Source organism: Vipera ursinii (genome assembly GCF_947247035.1).
Source record: "Vipera ursinii genome assembly, chromosome: 2".
Classification (NCBI taxonomy): domain Eukaryota; kingdom Metazoa; phylum Chordata; class Lepidosauria; order Squamata; family Viperidae; genus Vipera; species Vipera ursinii.
The window spans coordinates 46,932,203-46,956,853 of record NC_139513.1 but is presented as its reverse complement, the minus strand read 5'-3'; the positions used below and the strand labels follow the sequence as shown (position 1 = coordinate 46,956,853).

The 24,651-nt window shown below is 36.7% G+C and overlaps 1 protein-coding gene across 2 annotated transcripts in view; it reads right to left on the bottom strand.

Moving 5' to 3' along the window:
• The window catches only part of GRM7 (glutamate metabotropic receptor 7), a gene marked incomplete at both ends in the record, with an annotated part of 531,980 nt that overhangs the window by 115,335 nt on the left and 391,994 nt on the right, over positions 1–24,651 (bottom strand). For both annotated transcript variants that reach the window (XM_083355185.1, XM_083355186.1), the window contains one exon: positions 1–840. This exon is cut by the window's left edge and continues 96 nt beyond it. In XM_083355185.1, the coding sequence (XP_083211311.1) occupies positions 1–840 (840 nt within the window). The remainder of the gene's footprint in view (positions 841–24,651) is intronic.

The window sequence follows — 24,651 nt, the reverse complement described above, 5'->3', positions numbered from 1 at the left end:
ATTAAAATTCTCTGGGACACCCCGAGTCTTGATGGCATAAACAGTACATGTAACCATTAGGAGAATGCTATACCCCAAAGAGCATATTATTTGTAGATCCGTAATGTCACATTTGAGAACGCCTCTGGCTTGATCTGGTTCCATAGACTTATGTTCATCATAATCTATAATACTGTTTGGTGGATCAACAGCAAACCAAATGAAAACTCCAAGAAGTTGTACTGATATCAAACTTGATGTGATTGCTAATTGTGATGTTGGGCTAATAAGCCTGGGTGCTGTCACTGATTTTTTGCCCTGTTCAAATATGCGATAAATACGGTTTGTTTTAGTCAACAGGGCAGCATAACTTATGCACATTCCCAATCCCAGGAAGATACGCCGGAAAGAACACACGGCAACATCTGGCTTGGCAATCATCAAGAAAGTGATGATATAACACAGAAAGATTCCTGTCAACAAAACATAGCTAAGTTCCCTTCCAGAAGCCCTCACAATGGGAGTATCATTGTACCGAATGAAGGTTGCCATGACAAATATGGTGGCAATAATTCCAAGCATGGCCAGAAAGACTGGGATGACCGCCCATGGTGAATGCCACTCCAACTTTACAATAGGGATAGGGCTACACCCAGTGCGATTCTCATTCGGTCGTTGATTGTAGGAGCACAGCTTGCAGCTCACTTCATCAAACTGGTATTGGTAACCATCACACAGTTCACACTGCCAGCAGCAGCTCATCCCTTTCATAATCCTTTTTCGTTCTCCTGGTTTACAGGGAAGACTGCAGACTGAAGAAGGAATTTTCTTCACTCCTTTGCCCCACTGCATTTCATCCATCTAAGAGTAAAAGAATATAGAATAAAAAAGACTGCTTATCTGGAAGTAACTATCAAGTAGGCCTAGTGGATTGATGAGTTGATTAACAAAGAAAAATGAATATGAATATACTGGAGTAAAAAAGTGATGGTAGCCATGTTACTCAGCCGAGAAGAAAATGAGAACTGTTACTGAGGGAGTAAGAAATAGAAACAAAAATTTCATGAAGAAGCAAATAACAAAGGAAATAAAGGTTATTACCATAGGGAAATAACATGAAAATAGTTTCGACGGAAACCCACATAATTTAAACAAAGCATTTTGTCCTATTAGCGTAGCATTCCTTGCATTATTATAGTATTCTTCTCTTGTAACCACAGAGCTAACACTTAGATAGCCAGGCATAATCTTTTAGTCCATTTTATAGAGTTTGCTTGAAGTGTGGCCATAGTTTAATGAACAGTGAAGCTTGAATAAGCATGACTCTTAAAGTTTTCTTTATAACTTCTTTCCATATGCTGAATTAATTATTTTCCAAATCTGATGTGCCTGCTCCCTATCCCCTTTCTAAACAGCCTGGAGTCTTCTATGAGTGAGTTGGGTGGCCATGTAAATCTGTTTAATAATTAAAATTGGCAGCATGTTTTGATGTATGCATGTACAATGATATAAGTTCACATTGGCTTTCAGGAATCCTGACACATGTGTCTCCCCCCCCCACTGGAAAGGTATGAATGACAACAACATAGCTGGATAGTATGGTTTAAATCTCCCCATCCCTTATCTATATTAAATGTATTATTTTAACATGACTATTTCAAGCAAGCCTGTCAAGGATTTTGATTTTATTTTCAAACAAGATCTCCAGTTAGTATAGCTCCTGCCTATGCTAGTCTCAGCCAGAGTGAAACTGATTCAAATTTTTAATCTTTTTTCCTGAAGTGCCTTACTACATGTTAAATAATGAGTGCTACTGAGTTACATATACCAATGCTACCAATTTACATTGAGTGACATTGAAAAGATGATTGATAGGCATCCAGATTTCCTCAGAACTCACAATGGACTGAACATTCTGTTTCAGAATAAGGATTTATTTGTCTTTGTACGTGCAGACTTTTTTTCTAAGTCACATTATAATACAGTCTGGCTGTACTAACAGAGACAATGACTAGAACAAAAATTGCTTTGTTCTTTTCTACATAAATTGGCTGTGTCTGCATTTCAAAAGAACACAATATTATTCACTGTGGGCAAAATGAAACCTAGTGAATTGAAGTTGTATGGCACAATCCAAGGCAACAATGGAAAAATGGTCAGATGGATACCTCTAAAGATATTTTTTTAAAGATTCTTGCACTATATGGTAGGTACTTATTAAGTCTGACTGTCCCATCATGTTTGGCAGAAGAGGCACAGTTTGGGTTCCAACTGCTAAGGAATGTGGTCTGGCAGGACCCATAAAGAGACTCTTCTCTGCCTTAGGGTCTGCCCTGTGATACAGGTTAGATTGGCCCTGACCTTGCTGGCTTTTTTTTTATTGAAAAGTTTTACAATACATTTTTTTAAAAAGACAAAACCCCTCCCAACCCCCTCCCCTCTCCCCAAACCTCCCCAACTCCTCCCTCCCCCCCTTCCACCCTCCCCGACTCCCAGAGCTAAATACAGGGTATAAAAATACAAACAATCATATTCTACCTTATGCAAACAACAATAAAATATTAAATCTATCGCACTTTAACTCTTATAAAATAACTACAAGCAATTTAAATATCACATCAATACTTATTCAAATGCTAGGTGAAACTTTTTAGTCCCATATTTATTCTGGATATAATCAATCCATCTTCTCCACTCCACAATATATCTCTGTTGCGACTGGTCTTTCAAGTACGCTGAGATCTTTGTCATTTCCGCCAGATTGGAGACTTTTAAAGTCCATTCTTCTATAGTCGCCAGTTCTTCCTTCTTCCAATATTGCGCTCCTAAAAGTCTCGCTGCCATAATTAAGTTCAACATCAACTTAGTGTCCACGACAGTAGTATCCGTAATAATGCCCAGTAAAAACAGTTGCGGACAAAACTTTATCCTTTTCTTTTTTCTTTTTTTTATTAAAGAGTTTTACAAAAACAAAATTTTACAATATATCCCCAAATCCCTCCCACCCCAAACCCACCCACTTCCCCCCCCCCACTTCCCAGAGCTAAATATAGGATTATAGTTACAATAATCATATTCTAAATAAAAATTATGCATAATATACAATTAACCAAATTCATAATGCGCTTTAACTCTCTTTTAACATAACTACCAACAACGTACCAATAACAGTATCCCACTAAAATCTACTCATAAGCTAAATGGTACTTTTTAGTCCCATATTTGTTTTGAATATAATTTATCCATCTCCTCCAAACTGAAATATATCTTTCCTGTGGATGATCCTTCAGATAAGCAGAAATCTTAGACATTTCTGCAAGATTCGAAACTTTAAACACCCATTCTTCTACAGTGGGCAAACTATCCTTCTTCCAATATTGTCCCACCAGTAACCGTGCTGCCGTTATCATGTTCAACATCAAGTTAGTTTCTTTAACATCACAATCTACAACAATGCCCAATAAAAACAATTGCGGGGAAAACTTTATCTTTCTCTTAAAAATCTTTTGAATGTTCCACCAAATTTTAATCCAAAAAGCTTTTATATTTCTACAAGTCCACCACATGTGAAAATAGGTAGCTTCTAAACTACCACACCTCCAACATTTAGACTGTAAATTAGGATACATGTTGGACAACTTCTTGGGATCCAGATGCCATCTATATAAAACATTTTATAAAAAATTTCTCTTAGCTTTTGAGCCTGGGTAAATTTAACATTTCTGACCCAAATTATCTCCCAGGTGTCCAAGGAAATTGGTTCCTGAATATTTTGTGCCCATTTTATCATGCAGTCTTTAACCAGTTCCGTTTCCGAATCCAATTCAATTAAAGCATTATATATCCTCTTTATATGTGCACAATTTGAATCTCTAAGTATGTTCGGATACATACTTGCTAATTTTTTAGGATCCAAGTGCCACCTATAAAACATTTTATAAAAGTTCTCTCTTAAGTTTTGGGCCTGTGTAAATTTTACATTTCTCACCCAAATCTTTTCCCAAGTATCCATTGTAATAACTTCTTGAAAATTCTGAGCCCACTTTATCATACAGTCTTTAACAAGTTCTGTCTCTGAATAAATTTCTATCAATGCTGGCTTTTTGAAAGTCCTTAAAGACCTGGCAGTTCTGCCACAGGGCTTAAAGATCCATATGTGTAGTAGAGTTTGAGTAGTGGCTGAATTCATTGCTGTTAGTGGTTTTGTACCATGGCATCTGATTGTGCTTGTATGGTTTTTATATTTTTTTTCTTTTTTCTTAAATATAACTTATATAATTTCAAATTGTTGTTAGCCATCCAGAGTCATGAAATTGAGATGGAAAGCAATATAAATTGGATAGGTAGGTAGGTAGATAAGTAAATAGATAGATAGATAGATAGATAGATAGATAGATAGATAGATAGATAGATAGATAGATGATAGACAGACAGACAGATAGGCAGATAGATAATTTAATTATTGTTAGTCCAAAACAAAATAGACAAAAGATATATATTGACTATATGAAATTTTCTCAAGTACATAGTTACTTAATTGTAATGCAACACATATAGATTAAAGGCAGGAAGCTTCAGATTAGCCAAAAAAGAACATTACTTTAGCAATAATAGGGATGGGTGAATAACTAACATCGGTGGATTGGAAGTTATCAAAATTGTTTATACTCTACTCAGTGTTGTAATTAAATAATGAAATATGTGTATTGCCAGTCATTACCAAACCAATAGATCATTGCTGGAGCATTGAGCACAGAACCCCATACTCTATCACTCCATGGTGGTAACATCTAATAGTTATGGTAATCCTGACATATGGCAGTCAGTTCATTCTATGAGGGCAATTCGGAAATAAATCTTTGTTTGGTTATCAATGACAGACACTTGCAGACACAGAACTTTTATTATACACATTAGAAAACTACAGCATTACATTACTTTTTGGCATAATCACCATCTTACAAGATTTGAAATTCCATAGTAGTAGTTGCTTGGTGCCAAATCTGGGCTGTGTGTGTGTGTGTGTGTGTGTGTGTGTTATCAAAAACATCCCAACAGAATTGCTTCAAAAATTCTTGGGTGGGTCTAGTGGTGTGTGGGCAAGCATTATCATGAACCAACACCACACCGGAAGCGGTGCTAAAGAAAATACTGCCAAATGTGAAGATGACAAAGAAGTACTGCTAGTAAAGTTCATGGGGCATGGTTCAACGATCAATTAAGAAGTCTACTGTCAATGCTGCTAACATTGGATGTTTTTGCATTGACAACAGATGGAAATATAGCCATCTTTTCCCTTTTGCTTTTAGAGTTAGATGATGCTGGGAGGGGGGATGTGAATGAGAGTCCAGCTAGACATAACAACACTAAACTTAGCATGGGAATCAAGTTTATTGAGCCCAGAGCTGAAAAAGAATTGGCAGGCTGGAGAGCTGGAGAGGAAGCCCACGCTTCAAGCTAATTGGGGAATGTGATTTATAACTGTTAATTGGAGGAGGGAATTGTGCTTTGATACTATGTGCCCAGGGGAGGGAAATTCACTTTTTGGCTTCGATTATGTAGTGCCGATATCATGCTACTCGAATAAAAGATCATTTAAGGTAAACAATGCCTCGAAGTTCTTTTGAAGAGTTTCATCTGTCAGAACCCTGACATCTTCTGTGAAACATTACAAAAACTCAGATGAGTCAGATGGTGCACGCTGACTTCCAGTGGAATGTTGGTTCACGCTAATGCTTGCCTGCATGTCACTAGACATACCCAAGAACTTTTGAAGCAGTTCCGTTGGTCTGTTTTTGTTCACCCACCCCCTCATACCCCAGATTTGGCACTGAGTGACTACTACTAAGGAATTTCAAACCTTGTAAAATGTTATGACAAGTGCCTCAATCTGAATGGCGATTATGTCAAAAAGTAATGTAATATTGTAGTTTTCTAATGTGTATAAGAAAAGTTCTGCATCTGCGAGTGACTGTCATTGATAACCAAACAGAGGTGTATTTCTGAATTGCCCTCATAATTAGATTAGGAAATATCATAAGCAGATTTTTTTTTAAAAAAAAAATCTCTTCACTCTGTCCAATTCTTTGAAACTACCTGGTCAAGTCCCTACAGTTTTATAGGTGTCTTAATATAATTCCATAGCATAGTTTGAAGCATTCAATTAAAAAAAAGGTGTATACATGTGTTTATTGAAGGTGTCATGTAGTTTCTCAACAGCTTTCTATGAAATGGGAAGATTGGAGACTGGCAAATAGTTATCTTAAATTGTCACATCGAGGAATACCTCCCTCAGAAGGAGATACACCATTAGACACTAGGGAGATGGATGGATGGATAGGCAACCTTATTACTACATACACAACAGTCTATGCAGGGTGCAAATAAAGAAATCTGGCTTACAGTATAGATACATTTAATTTATCTAAATCTATTATATCAATAGATATAACCCATATACAGTAAATAGAAACTCTTTGGGGGATCTTCATAATTTTTAAAAGTGGGAAGGGTTTCTAAGAGGAAAAAAGTTTAAGAAAGTCTGAAGTAGACAATTGTAATCATCAATCCAGGATGCAAAAGTACATGATACATTGTCTTCTGAAAGTCTAGAATTTGCTTTTTAAATAAGGTAATGAAAATCTAATATAGTCATCTCTATATGTACTGTATGAATACCTGAAGTTTTTCTTATGTAGAAGCTCTAAGGATCATCATATAGTATCTCTCATTTTATACAAAGTCATACCAGAGAAATATCATTAAGCTAAAATTTAGATGAAATTCAGTAGAAAAAAAATATTTTATGTTAATTAACACACTATGGCTGAAACTAATATTTCCTTCCATGCAGTTCCAGTTGTCCCCTTTAGTTGTTTATTAGCCTAATCTGAGTTCAATGGAAATAACAGAAATGTCACTTGAAAATTGTCCTCATATGTATTGTTATCTTGTCATTTTTTCTCCAGTTACTAAGACAGTAGTCCCAAGACTTTTGATATAGTGAGCTTGATAGTTTTCATTACTTTGATCCTGAACTTTATGCATTAAATGATTTAATTATTATTTTTTTTAAAAAAATCTGAGGCTCAAACTGATAATGAAATTAAGAATATATCAATGATATTTTGTCAATGCAAACCACAGCAATGTTTCAAAAATTGTTACTATGAATAAAAAAAGGTTAGATCCTTTCTCCCAAATTTAAATTCTTGTCTTGGGGAATAAGAATATAGTGTAAACCAACATGGAGAGTGTCTTCTTCCAGGCAAGACAGCTTCTGTTGCTTTTCATGCTTTGTCTGGAACATGAAACAGGTTCCTAAGAAAGAGCTATGTAGTTGTGCTTGGCAATCAAGAAAGCATGACAGAAGACAGCTACTCCTCCCCAGAACAATTTTCCTGCCTGAAAGTAAGATTGAAGGGATCACTGGTTACAGTAAAAGTCAAATCCATCCCTGCCCTAATATTTTTGGCAGCTCAGAGCGAATGGTTGCAGGAATTGGGTATGTCTAGTTTAATGAAAAGAAGGACATGGGGTGACATAATAGCAGTGTTCCAATATCTAAGGGTCTGCCACAAAGAAGAGTCAAGCTATTCTCCAAAGCGCCTGAAGGCAGGACAAGAAACTAATCAAGAAGAGACCCAAGGACAAATTTCCTAAAAGTTAGAACAATTAATCATTGGAATGACTTGCCTCCAGAATTTGTACTGTAGGTGCTTTATAGCTGGAGGTTTTTAAAAAGAGATTGGACAATCATTTGTTTGAAATGGTACAGGGTTTCCTGCCTGAGCAGGGGGTTGGACTAGAAGACCTCCAAGGTCCCTTCCACCTCTGTTATTCTATAAAAAAACATTAACAAGTAATTAATTTAAATCCAAGATGCATAGAAGAAGAAAAAATATGTAGAAAGTTAACTTAGTATTCACTTAGTACAGAAAAGGATAATAATATTTAATTATGTGCCTTGACAGAGGGAAAACCCTTTTTCATTTGAGATGTCTTCATTTAGTAAAATGCCTAAAATCAGTAACAAAGTGGATGAACTTCTGATCAGATACAGAGGTCACGCCCACTGAAATTTAATCCTAGTTGAATTAGGATTAAAGAAAAGGTGTTTTGTTTTAACATACTCCCTAATATGCAACATACAGTATAACATATATATTACCTGATGGCTGGGTTCAAAAAAGGGCGGGATCAATTTATGGACTGTCATAGAGACCAATGGCTATTAGTCTTGATAGCAGAGTGGCTGCCTCTGAAATTCATCTGCTGAGAGACCAGTAGGCTTTCTTAGGCAACTAGTTGGCTGCTATTGGACTATATGGCTAGGGTCCCATCCATCAGTTATTTGTGCTCTTATGTTTTTTATATATTTTTCATGGCTGGTTCCTCTAGCCCAGGGATAGGGAACCTTGGCTTTTTTATGACTTTTTTTAAAATAAATTTTATTAAACAAATTTTAAATAAAAAAACAAGAACATTATTACAAAGTACTGAAAAGTGCATCAAATAGAAAAACACCAAAACATCCTAGACACCAAAAAACAAAACAAAAACAACAACATTTGACAGGACCGGGAAGTGTAATACTACCCCTAATTTCTTTTTCTCGTGCATCCCAGGCTAAGTAACCTTTAATTACAAAATATTAGAAATCTATAATTGTATATATCTCCAGATTCTATACCTCAAATAATAATACACAATCATCTGGTATTTCCCCCATTGAGATTAAATATTCTATTTTGTAACCATGAATACCAGGAGTCCCAACTTTTATTGAAAAGTGATTCACTTTTCCCTTTGAGAATATATGTCATTCGATCTGACTCTGTGCATAGTAATACTTTCTCTATTACTTGATAGTCCGTTGGGATTTCCATCGTCTTCCAATATTGTGCATAAATCATACGTGCCACTGTTGTAATATGTATTACTAGATACCAAACATTTTTTGGTACTTCTTGTAGCTTCATCCCCAAGAGGAAAATAGTTGGTCCAATTGAAGATCATATCCTGTTATTTGAAATAACCAATTTTTTATATTGGTCCAGTAATGCCTAACCTTTGGACAAGTCCACCATTGATGGTAGAAAGTGCCCCTGGCAGAATCACATTTCCAACATTTGTCATTTGCATTGGGAAACATTTTTGAAATTCGTGCGGGAGCTAAGTACCATCATTACAACATTTTGTACATATTTTCTTTAAATGCCGTTGCTAACGTTAATTTTATATTTTTCTTTTATGACTTGTGGACCTCAATACCCAGAATTCCTGAACCAGCCATGCTGACTCAGGAATTCTGGGAGTTGAAGTCCAAGAGTCATAAAAGAGCCAAGGTTCCCCACCCCTGGTCTAGCCAGAAGACGGCTAGGAAACGTAGTAGCAAATATGTGAAGAAGGAACTTGAGAAAGCTTTTTAAGTGATCATATTTTTTTTTCCTCTGTGTGTTTTAAAGTCAATGTATTTCATGCTGCTGTCTTGCATGACTTTGTTTGAAATCATAAATTTAAATCTGATTCTCATTGGAACTGCAGCATTTAAAGGAGCAGACTACTAGAACTTCTTAAACAAATTGTCCATGAATCATAGAAATTAGGTGCAATATTTGAACTATTCCTGTTGGTTTCTGTCAGAATGTTTCTGTATTGAGAAGAAATGGCTTTTAAAACCCCTCCAAGACCACAATTACATTGCAAAGGAACATTGATTATACTACTAAAACCTGCAGTGGTCTTCTGTCACAACAGTTTTATTTATTTGGAATATAATTCTGAAGAACATTTTATCTCCCTTATTTTTTTTTTTTAAAAATCATTTTAATGCAGCTGCTACTTCTTAAGCCTGCACATCACTCTCTCAGGACAGAGCTACAAATGTTTTGTCCTCTTTCCTTCAGGCTACTTGCACACTACATCTCACATTTGGATATTTCTCATATTATTGCTTGCTACTGACTGTGTGAACATTTTTAAAAATTAATGTGAATCTTATTTACAAAACATAAGGGTTATAGGAATACATAAACCACAACAATTCTAATTTGATTGCTGATTCAACCAGTAGCTCATCCCAAAATGTATTGTTTTTACTTAAATAATGGAAATTAATGTTCATTTTTTTCTGGCATAGAATAATAAATTATTTCCTCCTCCTCCTGCTGTTTAAGTAACTGCATATCTGTATTTTTGTCATCCAATGTCCCTTGCAATATAATTATTTTGGTTCTGAATAGGGCAACTGTGACATATTTCACTGAGAAACAATTCTACATGAACATCAGTCAGAAAAATAATCACCAGCTTTGAACATGACCCCAAGAGTCAGATTTTTATGATAGTGAATGATACACTAAATTAATATCACAGACTCTGTTTAGACCAGAAAGCCATCCTTGATGTTATTCAACTACATTATTCAGTTATCACTTTGACAGATAGAAGCTGTTGCGTTTTCAATTCAATAGAAGAGCAGGCAACCTGCTTTGACAAAATCAGAATCAGCAGAGCTGCATCCAAAGGCCTGAGAACTTCACCTTGACAGCCAGACCAAAAGCCACTATTTCTCTTAATTATAAAGAAACTTAATTAATTGGGCAAATAGACATTCCAATCATTTAAAACAGACCAAATTTCCAAGAGCAGATCTCTACTTACTGTTTAGACTGCCTGTATACTGTGTGTTTATGCATTAAATCAGTTTAAGAAAAGTATACTCAGATTAAGGCTCTTTGAGAAGTTAGGATACTCAAATTGAACAACAGGCGATCACATCTCACAATTAGCAATGACTAATCACTTTTCATTCCATAGATGAGCTTTTATGGACATATATATGAGGTTCAAAATCACCTCAAAACATAAGATGGGTAACATAAAAAATTAATAAATAAATACCCTTATATGTATAAGTACATATTTATAACTATATAATTTATATCTACATCTAAATCTACTAGACAGTTTTTATTCAAATTTGATTATGTGCCATCAAGTCATTGTTGACTCTTAGTCATCATACAGATAAGCATATACAAATATATGTTGTTAAATTAAATTTGTATATACAAGTTGAAATGTCCAAATAAGCAGGCATAAAAAGATAAAAAAGGGTCTTACTTTACTGCCCTATCATTTTCTTATGACTTTCGGAGCTATAAGAGCACAATAGGAATAAGTCGTGCTTTCTAAAAAGAAAGTTGATGAAATCAGAAATCAGAAAATAATGTTTTTCTAAAGAAAAGCCCTTTTCCCAAGCTTCCAACTTTCCTTATGCTTCCTTTAAATAAACAAATTCAGTAGAGCAATGTTTTACTGTTTTTCCAGTAACTGAAGATAATACAATTTCATCCTCAGATTCCAAATAACCTATAGGCTATTTGAAAGATAATCCTTCTGCAACCAACCAGCAACCATTTATTTACCAAGTGTGATAAACATTTGTGCTATTATAGCAGTCATGGTAAAAGGCACCTCTAGAAATTATAAGATAATGTAGTAAATATTGGTTTAGTTGAAGGAGTGTTCCTTGTTCTGCAAAATAGCCAATGAACTGCTGAGGCCTGCAACAAACTGAAGCTTTCTATCTGAAACAGGCAGGTAACATAACATTAAAAAGCATACTTTAGAGCACAGGTGTCAAACTCGCCACATCATGTGACGTGTCATGACATATTGTGACTTTTTTTTGCATTGCCGGAGCTGGGCTGGGCACAGCCTCTATATGATGCAACCGGCCTGTGGGCTGGCAGTTTGACACCCCTGCTTTAGAGGTAGAGAGAAAAATATAGCCTGATATTGCTTTGATAGTGAGTGGAGAATTATAAGAGATACAGTATCTCGTTTTATCCTCTAGAAATCACTGCAGAACTGGGCAGGGCACATAAACATATTAAATGGTAGCTCAACAGTAGTGTCCAATCATAAAAGAGAGACAGTTTCAGCACTCTTCCAATATAACACTTTCTTTCTCTTTCTGTACCCAGAAATGTACAGATCACCCACAAAGCAACACACATACTCAACAATATCTGACAAAATAATGATGTCCTAATCATTACATTGGACTTTCAACACAGGCTCACCACCCACAGCTCAGTGAAGGACACCACCTATTTGTTTTCAGTCCACTGAACTCACTTATATCTTCAGTCCAAGATATAGTGAATATACACCACCTTTCATTCAGTGCTGGAGGAGTGGCATCAAGTTACAAATATCTTAAAGCACAACGTGAAGCGCATTTCCACATGCAGCTAAAACGTTAAATACAATTTCAGTATAGGCATCTCATCAAATGAAGCTAGTCACAAGGAAGGCATGCCAAAAAGCCGGGCTGAATTTTCCACCCATTCTGCCTCTTGAAAATAAGGCAGTTGAATACATCTACAGTTTTATTGTGTGCCATCAATGCAAATTTCAAATAATAAGCAATTTTTTTGGAGAAAAAGCAGGCTAAGCAATTTTCTGATTGCATGGCAGGAGAAAATGTACTGGACTTGAATGAAGAATGAAAGTTCTCAGAGCTCATCTGAGGTTTTAAAGGAAGACTATTTATGATAGCTGGGTCAGAGGTTAGTGCCATCATATTCAGTCCATGGGGAATTAGGGTGCACTTGAAATAAAATAATAAATATCAGATCAGCAAAAAAACATAGTTATGACAAAAAAGGGTTGCTTAACAAACTTCCTTTAAAGATTTGTTTGTTTGCTTGTTTACAGTGTTGGTGAGTCATCAAAGTGACTGCTTGCTCACTTGCTTTCAGGTCAGTTTTAACCTAAGAATGGGTTGTGATCAATCAGTAATACAAGTGCCCAACCCAAGGTGGAAATAAACCCTGGGATAGTCATGATGAATATTGGATATGAGTGAGATATGAGGCAGTATATAAATTTAATAAGTAAATATAATAAATAAATCTAGACCTCTGCAATAATTCTAATTACATATAGACAAATCTCCCCCCCCATAAATTACGGTACATCATCATTCAACTGTTTATGAGAAGCTGTAGACTAACAGCATACCTGCCAATATGGAGGGCTCAGAAAAGCTGTATGATTATGATAATGAACTACATGTAACAGCATGGGTTAATTAATTGATTAGTGTTTTCCTCTGCTCCTCCAGCATTCTCTTTCTCTTGCCCTAAAGAGATAAATCCAACAAAAAGGCATTAATAAGTGGTACGGAGGTACATAGTGTTTGCCACTGCAGGCAATCTTTTCAAAAGACAAGCCAAGAAATATTATTGGCCAATAAGAGACAAGCAACTGTGCACACGCTTTTGTGTGACATTTGGATTGACCAATGAAATAATGATTTGAAAAATCTGACAATATTTGGCATTATGAAACAGGCCACTCAGCAAACGTTTTCAATCCTCTTCAAGGAGGAACATGAAGCATGCCTTTATGTCAACTACTTTCCATTTCAGAATTTGGACAGCAGATGTGAATGGAGAGGTCTAACTCTAACTACACATGGAAACATACAACAGGGTGGCCTATCACGTAGCCTTTTTCCAAGTTGTGAATAGTACAACCAGGTTTAGGATGTGTGGGAAAGACAATAATTCATTTAATTTCTCAATCACATTCAGCCCAAACTGAAGATCTATGGGCAAGAAACATAACATCTCTCAATAACCATATGAGGAGAAATATACACCAGGCTGCTCAGCAACTTGCTGAGTCACCATGCCAGCTCTCAAAATAAGCTCAGCCTAACAGTAGCAGCCATGAAAATATCAGGAACTCTGTTCATGCCCATATGAGGCCAACAACAGTTAAAGAGCCAAAATCTTCAATTGTATCTGCTCTTGTCTCTTCCTTCAACCACAGCAGCCACTGCTCCTTCGGAGATAAGAAAGAAAAAAAAAAAAGAGGAGGAAGAGTTGGTTGCTGTAACTGAAGTTCCTGGCCCAGGAACAGAAAAGATAGGCATCCATTTCTGGATGGATGAGGAATAATACCATATCTCCAATGGATTAATGGGTCTCTACTGCTAATCTCCATCAAGGTTGACTGTAGTGAAGCCAGCCTGGTACTATAACTGACTATTGCTTGGGGGTAGCCATTTGTGTCATAACTTCATGCAACTGAGTCATTTTTATCATGAATCACTCTTGGACCATCTCCTTCACAACTAACTCTTTTCTGCAAAATAGTGATTCATAGACTAGACTAGCAGAGAAGATGCTTGCCCACATGATGGGAAAGCCATGTCACATTCTTTTTCATAGAAATATGAGATTTAATCCAACTTTTCTCATGAAACTAAGCAAAAAAACCCCAAAACCCTATCACTGCTAGGAAATACAGATTTATAACTTATTACACCTTTTGACACTCCTGTGTTTAAGATGATTGCTAAGTGTTCCGTTGAAATGATGAATTCAGCAAGTCTAGATTATTTAAGATAAATCATACTTGAAAAAGGGCTGCCCTAAATATCATTTCAGTGCCTAAGCTTCTTTCCTACAACCCCTGTTCTTATGTAGTAATTAAAAGTGGGGGGGGGGGAGGAAAACAGAACAAGACAAAAAAACAACAACCCATAGTTATGTGTTTCTATAGAAAAGGAAATAAGAGTATTCACTTCAATCTCAGGCTGCTGCAGTATTACACATTCAAGAGCCTGCTATTTTACATCATTATTGTTCAAGGAGAACTACTGCAGAGAAACCTGATGTGCACAAGCAACTTACCTAGGACTTATCTTCCTATTACTTCTGGGAGGGCAGCTCTAGCTTAGAAATGCGAAAAATGGAGGAGTACATTTTCCTTGGTGACTAGGTTTTATGAAGTTTGAGTTTATAATTTCTTCATGGATTCTCGTTTCTTTGCTCCTAGTAGCTATCTAGGAATGATTGGTTACTAAAAACTAAGGATTGCATTTTCATTTTTAAAAAACAATGGAAACTTTGTAAGGAGAATTGTGAAAGCAGGGATGATTTAAGAAAGAAATAATGAAGGAAAGTGAGTGGCATACAAGGTATTTCATATATGGTAGACTCTTATTTCATATATTTCAAACAATTAAAAAATAAACCAAGGCAAAGTCTGGATATACAATTGATCCCCCCTCCAATTATCCCTTCTGAAATCAGAAAAAAGCCTAAAATTTCCCACCAGATATTAAAAATAAAAAATGCATATATTAATTTCTATTTGATTGTCATACCATTGCTTTTGAAATGTTCATTAAAGGAGGGTTTTTTGATGAATGAAATGGAACCAAAGTGTTAAATTCAGTATTATCATAATTTATGGTGCATAATACATTGTTTAAACTACTCCTTAATGTTTGTGACATGGCAAATCTTGTTATAGTGAAATAAAGTTGGTCAAATGGAAGCTGGCATCTTTGATTCTTCCCACATAAAAATTCATTCCATCTTCAAGACATAAGGGCCACCATGCCTGGCATTTACTGACCACTATATTGCAAGTAAGAATGTGGGAGACTTTTTTTACACAACAGATGTTAGTTGTTACTAAAGAAGAACAAGAAAACAACAGTTATTATAAAAAAAATCTGCCAGGTGCATCAGGTACAAGAACTTTGGAATTAATCCCAAGAAATATATGTAGTTTTAAAATAAGGAGAACAATTCTGTTAGAAATAGCTATTTATGTCTGCTGCTTTACAATATTCAGCATTCAAACTTTTAAACTACAATTGTAAATGGTTTTTTCAATACTTTCACTATTGTCAACTCCTATATGTTTGGTAAAATTGTCTAGCTTAATGGGAATGTATAAATGAGACTTATATTACCATCGGCTCATTTCAATAGTTTTGTACATCCCTCACTTCTCACTGAATTATTTTACTAGCTACTTATAGGCTTCTTTTATGATTTCTTAATCTTTGTTCTATTTTTAAATCTAGTTTTGTTGACATGCATCAAGACTGAGGATAGGCACTTTTAAGGTCTGAATTCACTAAGTTGCTAGTAAATTCAAATTTCTCTGTGTCTGCTGAAAAGTTCTTAAATGCATTTAGCATTGCATTCAAATCTCTCCCTTCCCCTTGGAACAATTTTGTTTTTTTCCAGTTGGACTCATGCTTCAATTTCCCTGTTCATTTCCTTTTCTGAGCCAGTTCATTTACAGAATCATATAATTAGCTAATAATTATTTGCCATTAATACATGTTTTTCCAGTAATTTCATTTATATTTCATAAGACTCTTGGTGTCTATATTGATTTTCAGCTCTGATTATTAACACATGTTTCTGTTTCACATGACTTCATTATATAATATGAAAAGATTACAGTTATTTTTGGAAACACATATCTCTGTATATTTTATTCTTCTAAAAATGAGAGTATATAATTGTAGCTGGAATTGGGCAAACATTAGAATCAATAAAAAGGAGTTCCAACCTTTTGACCAATACAATATTGAAGTTTTGCCCCCAGATGTTATCATCATCCAGTTGTCTCTGATTTTATAGTGCAGAAGCTCCAATAATGCAGGGCCTGAAAATGTAGGGTTTAAAACCATTTGTGCTAAGCTCCTAGATTCTCCCCAAACTATGGAATGAGGTTTGTACCATTTATGTACTGTATAGAATTTTCTTTAATGAAGAAAGAGGAAATCTTCATCGGAATCAGGGATCATGGCTGGAATCATTAAACCCCATCTCCATGCAGTCAAAATTAGCATAGAATCTGCAATGAGGAACAAAGGCACATACATCACTTTAAGGGACTTAGTTCCACTGTTAAACTACTTGATTCCAAACAATCAGCTCAAGCATTAACAGAGAACTAGAAGAAAGAAATGAGAATGTTTCCTGTATGTGTTCCCAATTCTTTTATATTTAAATTCTAAAGATGTGTAAAAAGGCATGTCACATCTTGTTTTTACAATAGTTTCTAACATGGGGGCTTTAACCATAGCGATTCCTCCCTAAAATACGTAAAATGTACATTTCCCAAGACATGTTTCACATGGTTATTATCTTACTTTTATTACTTGAAATACAAAACTACTCAGGGTAAATTGTTTATTTAACTGTAGTTTCACCAATATTTCACCAGTGTGTCTTTACTGGGGATATAAACTATTACTGATTTTTGATCTGGGAAATATGAAGTCTTACACATTTCAGGGGATACTGCTGTTCACACTAAGGCAGTGTTTCATAGACTAGAATGCCTACATTTCCTATGGCAGAATTCTTTGACTTCCCAAAATTCAAATAAAACTTCAGCCATTGACTTTTGGAGTCTTTCACCAAAGCTCAAAATTAATACATTTTCTTGAGTCATCCTTAATCCTCCATAAGCCGATACATGGAAAATTAGGTTTTGTTTATTGAGCATTAATTATATTTCACATTGCCACATTAAGAGTCACTATAGTCATGCCTGGCTGATCAAGCACAAATATGGGGTTGGGGTGGGAAGAAACTGATAGCAAATCATTGCACACAATAACTGGGACTTGTCATGAGATGTAAAATGTTTAAGTCTGGGTCTGGCAGCCAGAACAGCAAGACAGAAGGGCCATTGAAAATGGGAAAAGATATCTTACCCCATTCACTTATTTATCTGTGAAATATACTGTTATAAGAGAGAGAGAGAGAGGAATTTGTTTTAAAATTTCATACAGTTATCTAACTTTATGTTAAAGTAATTACTATTACTCTAACATTTTGAAGGGTTTCAGTACATAATTGTAAGTATATTTACTTATATCTAAGTATATTTATCCATGTGGTATGCTTGTAATAACTATCTTTCTCATCTTGTCTACTATCTCCTTTCATTGGTATCATCATCATCATCATCATCATCATTTTACTATTATTATTATTATTATTATTATTATTATTATTATTATTATTATTATTATTATTATTATTATTATTATTTTGTTTTCCATGTATACCGACAGCTTCTGTATTGGAGACAAATATCTTGTGTGTCTAATAACACATAATAATAACACATAATAATAATAATAATAATAATAATAATAATAATAATAATAATAATAATAAGTTGGAAGGGACCTTGGAGGTCATCTAATACAACCCCCTGCTCAGGCAGGAAACCTTATACCATTTCAGGCAAATGGCTGTCCAGTCTCTTCTTAAAAACCTCCGGTGTTGGAGCATTCACCACCTCTGGAGGCAGGTTGTTCCACTGGTTAATTGTTCTAACTGTCAGGAAGTTTCTCCTTAGTTCTAGGTTGCTTCTCTCCTTGACTAGTTTCCATCCGTTGCTTCTTGTCCTGCCTTCCAGGTGCTTTGGAGAATAGCTTGACTCCCTCTTCTTTGTGGTAGCCCCTGAGATATTGGAACACTGCTATCATGTCACCCCTCACCCTTCTCTTCATTAAACTACACATACCCAATTCCAGCAACCGTTCCCTATATGTTTTAGCCTCCAGTCCCCTAATCATCTTTGTTGCTCTTCTCTGCACCCTGTCCAAATAAAATATTCCAGTGCAGAATAACAGAATTGGAAGGGACTTTGGAGGTCTTCCACTTCTAATTTCTTCTGATTCCTGCTTCCCTGTCTCTAGCTGAAGTCTTTTTCTTATCTGGTTGTCAACCCCTGGCCTATGGCTTACTAAGGAGCCTTGAGCCCTTCGGAACCAGGGTGTGGAAATGGTGGGCTACGTGCGCACCCTCCATTTGTGTGAGTGGTGGGTGTGCATGCCCACCACTCATGCAAATGGAGCCGCACACACCAGCTTTCCTGCCACTCATAAAGAAGCATCCCCTCTCTTTCCCCCCACCCTCGGCCAGTCCGCAAAGCTGGAAAGGTTGGGAAACTCTGCTCTATTCCACGAGCCCTCACATTTTTTTTCAGCCAGAGATTCAGGTGTTGTTTTTTATTTTATACTTTGACAGACCCCAAATCTCCATGAATAATCAGAAGTCACAAGTTGTTGATGAAGATTCTCAGTCATCCAGGTAGAATCTGAGCAATTTGTCTAATTGCCATGACTCAGTTTCCAGACAAAAGTCACAAGTTCATTTCACTGCAGAATGATAGACACTGAACATCTAGATTTATCATTAAATAATACTAAAAGCTAGTAGATTTGGTACACATGCTCCATTCTTCATGTGAAATATAGTGTGATATGACACAAGTACCTAAACTGTGGAAACATCGTTTTGTAAAGATAAATAAAACATAGTAAGCATAGTGAAGATGTAATTTAGGCTGTAATCTAATCTCAGTTCTCTTAGAAGAAAAAATTGCTGAAATTGATTTATATGTGGATAATCATGCAAACACTTTTATTTTTTATTATATTGAAGCAATAATCCAAACTTTACATTAAGAATACATTAAAAATAAGGACGTGAATATTGGAAGTTGTTCATAAATAAAACAAAAATCTTTGCACTGCTTGGACTAATTCATCTATATTATTTAGAAAAAATACAAAATAATTATCATATTTTACCTTAATACAGTTAAGTCCAAAGCTTTAATCCAAAGCATACTTATTGAGAGCAATCCTTATTAAACATAGTAATGCATAAGATTGTGCGTTGTCTACTCCTTGCCCTAATCATTTTCTTAAGAAAACATTCAAGGCGTTATTTCTTAAAAGACATTACTACTTTTTTTCTTTTGAAACAATCTCAAAAACATGCTATTAAACCAACATATTTATCAGCAAGCTAAATTGCTCTGATAACCATTCCTCCAAACAAGGCCATGTCCTGTTTTGAGTAACTGGTCTCCAGAATGCACATGTTATTAAATCATCCTTATTGCTTGGAATTAATTTGGCTTGTTTAATTAAATCCCATATATTATTGTTGGCCTAAGTTATTACAATGCCAGCTTACCCTTATGAGTAATTTGCATATTGGGCAGGTGGAAATTGACATAGGGCCTTGGATATTGTGTGTCTTTGCATCACTGCTATACAAATACATCATCTGTTCTCCATTTATGACACATAAATGGACTGCTTTAAATCTTATTTAGTCTTCTGGGAGAGTTCCATTAAGGTAGGCAAGAAACCCACATAGAACAATAAACAGCTATTCTTCCGAGTGTGAAATCTTTAGCTCTTTATAGTTTCAAAACATTTTTCAACAATCATCTGTTGTCTTTTTAAATAAGTGTATGCTTCCTAAATTAATGGGATTCTCTGAATAAATTACCTCCACTGCAGCCTCTTATTCTTACCTTTGCTCCTTCAAAAGATACTTTTGCTCAAGACAAACTTTTTACTTGTTTGGTGATGCTGTGTAAGAGGCATTGGGTTGGGAGACTTGGTATGGAAGAGGGACTTAAAAAATCTCAAATAAAAATCATTAATGTTGGCTACTTAGATAAATTTAAGAGCTGCTGATGAAATGGAAATTCTCAAACATGCTGGGATATTATATTGAGCTGTGGAAGCACAAGGATGCTGAAGGGCAACCTGGGATTATTCAGTTCAGTTGTAATATTATTTTCATAGGTTCATTTCCCAGATTGTAAGCTGTTTAGAGTTATCACAGGAGTTGTGGAAGCAGGAAGTCTCTAAATGATACATGGATGAATTTTACTGAGTGTTAATCTTTCTACAAGCAAAATTAAGCTTCAGGGATCATAGTTCAGATGGGATACTAATTTTGGACTCAACATTTTTGTTTATTTTTTTAAGAATGCCAGTCCAGAGCAGAGAAAAAGGAGGAAAAGAGTGTTTTTTTAAAAAAAAAAATATTTCAAATGCAAATATGTACCTGACATGGATATAAATAATATGCAATGAATATGAAGGAGGAAGAGGAGGAGGAAAATAAAAAGTTAATCTGATTTAACAAAGGTTGTGGAATTGAGGTCTAGCCCAATATTCCTGCATCAGCATAGTTTTAGTAGTTCAGTTGGCATCATTTTTAGTTTATAGTTACCTCTCTCAAAGGTTAATATTCACTAACCCTGCCTCTTGATGATGATCATTAGAGACGAGGACTTCTCTCTGCAGTTATTTTATACATGCGGTCTAATTACATATTTCCTGTTCTCAAATCTGCAGTGTTCACCCTCAAATTATTTTACTGCTCTCATTTCAACAAAGAGATTCAAAAGGCTGCAAATAGTATTGGATCCCTCTGTGTTTATTTCTCATGTTTCTCTGAGTCCTTCGGGAAAGGGCGGTATATAAATTCAATAAATTAAAAAAATAATTAAATTAAATTAAATGGAATGTCCATTTCCATACATTTTATGATTAAAAATTGTAATTTTCAGGCAATTAGGAAAAATGATCAAAGGAGCTCTCCTCAGAATATTTCTAACAAAGACAAAAGGAGGACTTTTCCAGAGGGTGAAAGAAATGAAACAAGACTGAAGCAACGTGGGGATCCAAGTCAGAAGAATCTTTTAGCACTCATTCCTTCTCACTCTCCCAAGAATGGCATTAAGGGCATTCCAAAACCACCAATTTCATCTGGCTTTGAATGAAAAGTATGAAAAGTATGAAAGTATGGCCCTTCAAGGCATTTATTTCTCCTGCTTGGAGGCTCAGATTTTGAAACAGTCAGTGCTATGCTAGAGAAAGTGTAGAAAGCTTAGACCAGGGGTCTTCAAACTCGGTCCTTTTATGACTCATGGACTTCAACTCCCAGAATTCCTCAGCCAGGCCTGGCTGAGGAATTCTGGGAGTTGAAGTCCATGAGTCATAAAAGGACCGAGTTTGAAGACCCCTGGCTTAGACAGAGATAGAGAGACGAAGCTATAAATAGCAAGAGCAAACTCCCATCTGCTAGACTGAGGTAAGTTTGAATCCATCATCAAAAAAAAAATTGGCAACATCTTGAGACTGAAGCATCATACATCAGGGATCCTCAAACCCCAGAGCCTGTTCAGAACTGGGCTGCAAAAGTGGGGGGCGAGCACACCACAAAGCTCCACTTACTGAGCAGCGTGGGCACTTATGCTCACATGTGAAGCTCCATTTGTACAACACTTGTGCAAATGGAGCTATGTGTGCTCACGCACGTACCTACCACTCACACAGAGTCATCCCATCTCCCTGGGCCACCAAGCCAGAAAATTTGGGGACCACTGTCATAAATGATAGTACAATGGTGAAATTCTTTACCTACAGTTCTTACTTGGCAAATAAGACAAGGAAGGGGTCAGTCAATCCCAACCTCAACAGCCATTCCAGCATCTTGCCTTGCAAGAAGCTGTCCTTTAGGACATATCTGGGGTCGCTGTTCAATCTTCTAGTTTTTCAGTCTTTGATAGAGATACCTACTTAAATTGAGTTGTTTTCCATGAATTTAACTAAACTGTCTTTTCCTATTAGTATTCTGTTCTATCAAACCGAACCAAAATTTATCAGAAATGATTTTTAAACTCTTTGTTGTTGCTATTTAAAGTTTAATTGTAAAAATAAAATACAGCATGCAATTATTCCAAAGTCAGTCCAATTTTTTCATTGGGACCCATAAGAGTCAGTATGCACAAATTTCTATGATGAATCTTCAGAGTCTTACTAAATATTTACAAAAGGTTACCATTCCAGCCTACAGTATATGTGTTGAAGGGCTGTGGAGTAATTAGATGAAGCTTTAACTGTACCAACTGATCAGAGTCATTAACTGAAGCAGGAACCAGCTCTAAAGCAATGAATCAATTGGATGATTTTGAAGCATTTTATAGCCAAGCATTTGACTGATGCAATGACTTTTTATGGCTTCTGGGATTGTTACAGATAAGATATTATGCAGCAACTTCAGCTTCATTTATGGAGAAAGGAGGGGGCTGAGTGATTGACGGGCCCTCTGACAGTGACATGAGCAGCTGATCAACAGATTTATCTCCTCATTAAACTTTCTGCTAATCAGAGCACCTTTGGGGAGGTAAGATCCAAAGCACATTTCTTTGTGCTTTAATCCCTTTTTCAGCTCTCAGCTTCTTTGATGTGAATAATCACAAACGAACTTGGATCTCTCTTATGCCAATAATATGTTACATTTGTGTTAGTTCTACTACAGAAGTTCTACTAACAGAAGAACTGAGGACATTGAACTCACCTCTCAGCATTCTAAATATGGTTCAATTTGTACCTGCTTCTGCTCAACTAATTCAAGGAACCAAAATTCTGACTTGCCAGTGAGCAGATTCTTACCATGTGGGGCTTTGCTTGCTAACCAGCCATGACAACTAAGTTTAGCTTCTTACCACCCCAAAATCCCAAGGTCAAATGTAGCAAACCTATGCCATCTCACTGAGGGGAGTCAATGAATCATTTTTCTAAATCCAAAATCACAAGAGAACACATGGAAAAAGGCTTTTTTGGATGCAGTCCATCGGGCATCACTTTCTCTCAAATTCTTAAAAGGGCTGTCCTGTTTTTGAGGTTTTCAAATGCCTTTTTCCTCAAATAATTTAAAGAATTAATTATGAGGATTCAAAATATGTATGAAATACACAGCTTCATTACAAGAAGCTAAGTGAAAGTAGTTCCTCTTATCATAGCAGCTGCTAAATACTATCAGTAATTTTTGAGGAATTATATATTACCTTGGTAAATTTTGTTACCATATTTTCTGGCGTATAAGACGACCCAGCGTATAAGACGACCCCCTACTTTTAAGAAGTTTTTCAAGATTGTTTGTCTTATACACCGGAAAATACTTACATGCCCTGCCCTCCCTGTCCGTTGCAGAGGAGGCGAAGGCCCGACTGGCCCCGCTGGCCCTCCCGCTGCTCCCGTGCTTCTGCCGGCCCCCGAGGCGCAGCGTTTCCCGGGAGGCAGGCAGCGGCGGAGGGCAGCCGCCACCCCGCCACGGCTGGCGCCCCTCCTGCTTCCCCCCCAGGCCTTGAACTTCTCCCATTGAGCGCAGGGCGGGGCAGCTCCGCCCACAGCCTCTTTTTCATGTGCTGCTTCCCTCTCACCATTGGCCGAGGCGTGCTCGGCCCGGGCTACCGGCCCCTCTTCCCGGCCGGCTTCCTGCCCTGCCCCTCATGGATCTGGACTGGGCATGCAGCCTCTCGGTGTGGCTGCTTTTTCTGGGCAGCCTGGCGGTGTGGCTCCTGCACTCGGACCTGTTGCTGAGCCGGCGGCTGCTGCTGCGCATGGGGCTGCTGGCCGTCCTGCAGGCGCTGGGCCATCCTGCCGCTGCCCCTCAGCGCCGCGCTCACAGCGGCTGCCTGCTGGCTCGTCTCGGCCAGCACCGCCCGGCAGAAGCGCATCCCCGTGGGGGGAGAGCGGTGCTGGTGACAGGTGAGTCTGGTGGGCGCGAGGCCCTCCCCTCCCCCCTGAACTACCTTTAGCTAAAACCCATTCTGCTTTTTTTTCAGAACCATCTCCATAAATTTGGACAATAATATCACAGCTTTAAAAAGCTTTCCCGTTAAATTAATGCAATTTAGATAATTTGGCATTTTTGTAAAGCATGTCATGGCCTGCAAATGCATGAGCAGCTGGACAGGTTTTAGGCATTGAAACCCAATATTTGGAAGGGAGAGAGACTGACAAATATTCTTACCCTGATAAATGGGATACCAGACAAGGCTGTTAAATGATCATCACAAATTCAAAAGCAGGCACATATTCTTTCAGCAGATCATTAAAAAGGACAGTTTTCTCCATATCTTTCTAAAGGAGTAATATTTAATCCCAACATATTGTAACCTGAATAGCAGCCCACATATATCAAATCAGGCATCTGT